The 7,710-nt window shown below is 38.4% G+C and overlaps 1 protein-coding gene across 1 annotated transcript; it reads left to right on the plus strand.

Moving 5' to 3' along the window:
• The first annotated feature begins 2,901 nt into the window (after positions 1-2,901).
• LOC114754172 (uncharacterized) lies at positions 2,902-3,978 on the plus strand. Its single transcript, XM_028942938.1, has 2 exons — positions 2,902-3,007; positions 3,104-3,978. The coding sequence occupies exons 1-2, from the start codon at positions 2,902-2,904 to the stop codon at positions 3,976-3,978; spliced, it is 981 nt and encodes a 326-aa protein (XP_028798771.1).
• The last annotated feature ends 3,732 nt before the right edge of the window (positions 3,979-7,710 follow it).

The raw sequence follows: 7,710 nt of genomic DNA on the forward strand, positions 1-7,710 counted from the left end.
GAAACCTTTGGCTAGGGCTTTGTATGAACGGAATTAATCCATATGGTAATCTTAATAGTATACATAGTGCTTGGCCGGTGCTTTTCGTAATTTACAACTTGCCTTCTTGGTTATGTATGAAAAGAAAGTATATCATGCTATCTTTGATGATATCGAGGCCAAAACAGTCAGACCTTTGATTGAGGATCTGAAGAAATTATGGGAGGAAGGTGTTGATGTGTTTGATGCATATAAACAAGAGACCTTCAATTTATGGGCCATGATTTTCACCATGATAAATGATTTTTTGGCATATGGAAATTTGTCAAGATATAGTGTTAAGGGGCATAAAACATGTTCGATAAGCGAAGAAGGCATCCACTACATGCAACCTAAACATGGAAGGAAGACGGTCTATCTTGGTCACAGTTTCTTAGTCGGCACCACCCTTACCTTAGGTTGAAGAAGGCATTTAACAGCTCACAAGAATATCAAATGGCTTTAATACCATTAACTAGAGAAGAAGTTTATTAACGGGTAAAGGGAATTAATGTGGTCTTTAGTAAAAAGAAGAAGACTGCCAGTGAGAGGAATATATGGAAAAAAAAGATCTTTCTTTTTTGATCTTCCATATTGGTAAAGTCTTGATGTGAGACATACTCTAGATGTGATACATGTGGAGAAGAATGTGTGTAAGAGCCTTGTTAGTACACTTTTACATATAAGTGGAATGACTAAGGATGGAATCAATACAAGACGAGACTTGGTCAAAATTGGAATAAGAAAACTCCTTCACCCACAAGAAAGAGATGGTAAGAGGGCTTATTTACATCCAGCTACGCATACATTATCAAAAAATGAGAAAAGAAGTTTCTGTGGTTTTGATAGCATTAAGGTGCCACAAGGTTATTCTTCTAATTTGAGCAAACTTGTTTCAATGCAAGATTTGAAGATGACAGGGATGAAGTCTCATGATTGTCACGTGTTGATGCAACAATTACTTCCACTTGCTATTCGACGCATTATGAAAACCAATGTGAGAAGTACTATTACAAGACTTTGTATGTTTTTAGTAGGGAAAATGACATTGACGTCCCATGGAGAACAAAATACATCAAATAGGTCCCCTGAAATCTGATAATTTTTTTGAAGTCCCAAAGGGACTTAGATGCAATTTTCAGAATCCACTAATTACTGTTTTGCCCTGCCCCTGCCATCAGAAAAAAAAGACGGGAGAATGAACTTCTGTGAGGATTTCCCGCGCAATAAGCTTGAGGGAGAAGACATTGGGAAAGAGAGAAGGGGCTATTGATGATGAAATATCTTCTCCATTACCATTATTGAACTCCAAAGTGCTTCCGTGTGAATCTTCACAAATCTTTAGGTGCGAAACTTTCTTTTCTCTCCTCTCCTACCTTTCTTAACAGATTCTGGATTTGTTTAGGAAGGGGAAATCAAAAAATCATTTTTGCCTTTGGTATTTCAAAGCTTTTGTTTTTGGTTTAGGATTTAGAAGTTAATGAATGGAAAAGCTGTGTTTTTGGTTGGTGTGTGTTATGATTTAAGTTGGGTGTGTAGAATGATAATGGGTGCTCTGTTTTTGGGTTGTTTTTGGGTGGTTTTCCTCTGTTCTGATGTTAGTTTAGTGGCAAAGGAAGAAAAAGATGAAGGTTAGTCAGGGTAGAAACCCTTAGCACGAAATGGGACTGTGTTGTCAATCAGGCCGCAATTGTTGTCAATGTGTGCCGCGACACTTGTCAATGTAGCTGCTTAAGTTGTCAATGACAGTTGCGTGCTTCTTGATGCAGGTTTAAGTTATTGATGGCGAGTACGTCTAGTAAAACATCTATTTTGCTTTGTTCACATAGGGGGAAAGTTTATAAATGATGGAGAAGATAATATGAGATATGTGGGAGGTAGTGTAAGAACAACCAATGTAAAGGAGGGCACAAGTTATGAAGAATTGAAGGAAATTATATCATCAATTGCTGGAAAAGAAAGCAACTTATTTCTTCTGAAATTCTCAGTTGTGTTTGATAAAAAAACTTTTGTGGAGTTGGTAGATGATGATGGGGTGGAACATTTGATAAAGTTCAATGAAGAAAGTGGTCATGTGTATGTCAAGAAAATGAAAATGAGGACCACATAGAAGCAACAAAGGATAATACAATGGAGGAGCAAGATGTGTAAGTATAGTTGAACAAAACTGTTATTGTGATTTCTTAGTATGTCAGTTGTTACTGTATTACTACCAACTTGTCAATGCATGCACCCTGACTTGTCATTTTCTGCAGGATTGATCAATCATTTGGAGGTGTCAATGAATTGTCTATGTCTCCACCTACTTTATTTGATGTGATTGGAGAGCCACAATCAATTCCTTGTGCTGTTGAAATGATCCCAACACCTACATCACAAATGAATTCAACAAAATGGAAGGATTTGATTATTGGAGAAGGACAAATATTTCCAAATGCCACTACTCTCCGAAAAACATTATACAAGTACAGCTTATGCCAGAAGTTTTCATACCTTTTCATTAAGAATAATCAACAAAAGATGATTGTGAAGTGCAAGGTTGATGGTTGTCCATGGTATATGGGTGCATATTCAATGGGAGCACATCAAGATACTGAGTTTTTAACTATCAGAACGTACAAAAGTGAACACATTCATCATACACAGGACAACTTAATTGTACCTCACTCAGGAAGGTCAAATTTAGCTGCTTCAATTGTGATTGATGACTTGAGGTGCAATGTTGACAAGAGTCCTAATGAAATTAGAAAGGACTTGTATAAAGAATATGGAGTGCAATTGAACTATACTCAAGCATATAGGGTTAGGAAGAGAGCACTAAGGGAATTACATGGTCGAGTAGAAGATTCTTATAAGGTAATCCCTTGAATGTGTGAGAGACTAATGGAAACTGATCCTAACAAAGTTGCAAGATGGGAAGGCTCAGATAGCAACCGATTTGAGAGGCTATTCATTGCATATGGATGCTCAATTAAAGGCTTTGTGGAAGGTTGCAGACCAATTATTTATATAGATGGATGTCATTTGAGTGGTCCTTTAGCATATGTCCTTTAGCACTATAATTTATTAAAGGCTTTATTATCAGCTTGTGCATTTGATGCAGACAATGAGTTGTTTCCTTTAGCATATGGTATTGTTAGCGGAGAAACAAATGATGAATGGACTTGGTATCTACAGAATCTGAAAGAGATAACTAGATCAGCACAAGTGACAATTGTCTCAGATCGGAGTAATACTATTATCGGTGCTGTCAGGACAGTATTTGATGGTGACAGACATGCTTTTTGCTATCGACATGTGAAAGAAAATTATAGTGCGCAGTATGTGAAAATCAATAGAGGTGTGAGACGGACCTTAGAAAATAACAAGGAGAATGCACTTAATTTACTTGATGGAATTGCATATGCAAGGCATGATAATGAGTTTAATGTTGCAATGGGAAATTTAAGATTGTTTTGTCCTCAATTGGCACAATGGGTTGAATCTCATGGGGATGTGGATAGATGGGCACAAAGTAAATTTCCTTTTAAAAGATGGGATAACATCACCAATAATCTTGTTGAGTCTTTTAATGCATGGATGTTGAAAGAAAGGAAGCACGCCTTGCCGGTTTTGATACAAGAGCATCAAGAGAAGTTGGCCAAGAAGATGGTTGCTAGCAAAATGGGGATGAAAAGCTGGAAAAATGGTATAGGACCCAATATTGAATCAAAGTTGTCGGAACAAATAACAAGAGGTGCGTATATGGAGGCAACATATTATGGTGATGACCATATTTCGGTGCAGACAATACATGAGGGACGCATCATCTATGTTGCTGTTGATCTGATTTCTCACAGATGCACATGTTTGGCATGGCAAATGAGTGGAATACCTTGTCCACATGCTTGTGCAGCAATCAAACTAGTTCACCATAGTGTGTATGATTATGTAGATGATTGTTACAAATTGTCCACATAGGAGAAAATATATGCAAATAGCATGAGGCCAATTGCAACACATGATTGCCCATAGCCTAATACACCTACTGTGAGTCATATGCTGACCCAAACATTCTTGCATCCACCGATAACCAAAAGGCCTCCAGAAGGCCAAGGATTAATAGGATAGAATCTCAATTCCAAAATAAGAAGGTTTATCATTGTGGAAGATGCAAAGAGCCTGGACACACTGCCAAGACATGCAAGAACCCAAATCCCAGCTGAAAACATATTGAAGTCAACTATTTTTTGTATATGGATGTGAAGAGAATATTTTGTAAATGGGTGTGAAGGAAATTTTTTGTAAATGGATACACACCACTGGTTAGTTTCATTATTACATGCAACCCCTATGTTTTTTTTGGGATGGGTTGTGAAATAGGTGTAGTTTCATGTATATGAAGGTGTAAATGAAAGTTGGCTATGAATTGGCATATTACATTGTACTGTCATTTTAGTTGTCATTACCTGCACCCTGAGTTGTCACTAGACCTGTAACGACTTGTCAATCATTGCACTACGACTTGTCAATGAATTTGCTGATGTAAGTTGTCAACAACATGAATTCAAGTAACATAACCTTTTTTACCCTGAAATGATATTTACAATCACTCTGTCATATTATATTTTGGTTGTATGGTCATATATAATCATTATTAATAAAGTGTCAAAAACTTACCTCTCCCTTGTCCCCTGTCAGTGGTGGCTCTATGACTTATCAATGACAACACTATGACATGTCAATGGAGCACCGTGGCTTCTCAATGACAACACTATCCCTTGTCAATGGTTTATCCGGTGACTTGTCAATGGAGCACTGTGACTTGTCAATACAGCACTGTGACTTGTTAATGGCAACACTGTCCCTTGTCAATGTTGCACTATGACTTGTCAATTGGGCACTGTGACTTGTCAATGGAGCACTGTGACTTGTTTGTGAGAACATTGTCCCTTGTCAATGGTCACTGTCAGGAGAGCATTGTGACTTGTCAATGGAGTACCGTGACTTGTTAATGGTTGCACTATGACTTGTCAATAGGGCACCATGACTTGTCAATGGGGCACTGTGACTTGTCAATGGAGCACTGTGACTTGTTTGTGAGAACACTGTCCCTTGTCAATGGTCACTGTCAAGAGAGCATTGTGACTTGTCAATGGAGTACCGTGACTTGTTAATGGTTGCACTATGACTTGTTAATAGGGCACCATGACTTGTCAATGGGGCACTGTGACTTGTTAATGGAGCACTGTGACTTGTTTGTGAGAACACTATCCCTTGTCAATGGTCGCTGTCAAGAGAGCATTGTGACTTGTCAATGGAGTACCGTGACTTGTTAATGGTTGCACTATGACTTGTTAATAGGGCACCATGACTTGTCAATGGGGCACTGTGACTTGTCAATGGAGCGCTGTGACTTGTTTGTGAGAACACTGTCCCTTGTCAATGGTCACTGTCAAGAGAGCATTGTGACTTGTCAATGGAGTACCGTGACTTGTTAATGGTTGCACTATGACTTGTCAATAGGGCACCATGACTTGTCAAAGGGGCACTGCGACTTGTCAATGGAGCACTGTGACTTGTTATGAAATTCTCATATCACTTGTCATTAACTCCTGTTATATTAGTTGTTATTTTGGATAACTGACGTTGTTAATTTAAACATAAGGTAACCAACCATAATATCTCTGCACATATAAAATAGAAATATAATTAAAAATGTAATAAAACCCTAATAAATTAGTATTACAATATGTGATGACAAAGGTAATAATATTATAAACATAACCTGATCAGTTTGTTACAAAATGACCTATTTGCTAATCATCTTAACAACACATATCATGGGCTAAAAGAACAAAAAATTCATAGACTACTCTATCTCCTCTTCTTGGTCTTGTTGTAGTCCGATAGCATCAACATCACTTCACTCCCATGTTCATTATTTGGATGGGTTACCAACCACCACAAACAGCCAACCTTCAACTCTTGTAGTTCATCATTAGAGTATCGTGGCATTGTATATCCTGCATCATCCCGAACGGTGCCATCCCACTCTTGTAGCCAAGAGATAACATGAACTCCACATGAATCACTACCAAGTAAATTGAATATGTTAGCACCTTGCAATTGTTATTGTGAACAAAAACAACATAACACAATCGAACAGAACAACTACACTTACGTATCATTCTGCACATAGACTTTAGCCCATTTCACTTCATTGTCAATTTTGTCCTCATTGACAAACAATTCTGCTTAACAGTATATAGCATCAAATGAAAACAGTTCATCTGGAAAAAACACACACACACACGCACATAATGAACATCCAGTGATAAGGGACAGAACATCCAGTGACAAGGGACAGAGCATCCAGTGACAACTAACAAAGCATCCAGTGACAACTACCAGAGCATGTAATGACAACTACCACTGATCTAGTGATAACTAACAGAGCATCCCGTGACAACTAGCACAGCATGTAGTGATAAGGGACAGAGCATCCAGTGACAACTAGCATAGCATCCAATGACAACTAACAGAGCATCTGGTGACAACTAACAGGGCATCCAGTGGCAACTAATATATCATCTAGTGACAAGTAACAGATCATCCAGTGACAACTAACAACTAATATATCATCCAGTGACAAGTAACAAATCATCCAGTGACAACGAGCACAACATCCAGTGACAACTACCAGAGCATGCAATGACAACTAGCACAGCATCCAGTGATAACTACCACAGCATGTAGTGACAAGGGACAGAGCATCCAGTGACAACTAGCATGGCATCTAGTGACAAGTACCAGATCATCCAGTGACAACGAGCACAACATCCAGTGACAACTACTAGAGCATGCAATGACAACTAGCACAGCATCCAGTGACAACTACCATAGTATATAGTGACAAGGGACAGAGTATCCAGTGACAACTAGCATGGTATCCAGTGACAAGTAACAGATCATCCGGTGACAACTAGTACAGCATCCAGTGACAACTACCAGAACATGCAATGACAACTATGCAGACTGCTACTAACAATTATAATAGTCATTGACAAGTATAAAAGCTGTAAATAACTACTCACAGTTTGTGGTGCCATGAACTGTTTGGGGTCGAACTGCCTTTTATTTGTCCTATTTTTCTTCTTCTTTGCATCATGTTGTTGCTCACCCCCCTTCTTCTTTGCTTCTTCTTCCTCGGCTTGTAATCTCATGAATGTGATGCTATCAACCAACGAGTCAAGGGTGTAGAAGGTCATGGTCTTTGTCTCAAAAACATAACAAAACCAATGATGTTCAAATAGAGTAGGACCAAAAATGAAATCACAATCCCCGATATTGTATCCAATATATTCAGGTAATATTTCTCTTTCATGGTCCTCCCATTTCCACCTTAAAGGATTCACCACCATTTTCTGCATGAAATCTGCAGAAAAATATGGCGGTTGATGTAACATCTCAATTTTTAAGCCTAGAAGTACTAGAAATAGCCTGAATGGTATAGGCTACCAACCCCTTTTTAGTAGAGGTTCTAAAGATGAGAAAGGAAGTTAAAGCAGTTTCAGAGACTAAACTGCAAAGTGAAAGTTTTTAAGGGGCTAAAGGGTAATCAAAGTTAGAGGCTCCAGTAAAGTCTCAAAGGCCCAGAAAGAGAAAAGAGGCTAGATACAGACCAAAGGTTAAGTTAGAAGCCTCAAAGAG

This window comes from Neltuma alba, unplaced genomic scaffold, assembly GCF_004799145.2.
Source record: "Neltuma alba isolate B1F8T4 unplaced genomic scaffold, ASM479914v2 tig00010093_pilon, whole genome shotgun sequence".
Lineage (NCBI taxonomy): Eukaryota > Viridiplantae > Streptophyta > Magnoliopsida > Fabales > Fabaceae > Neltuma > Neltuma alba.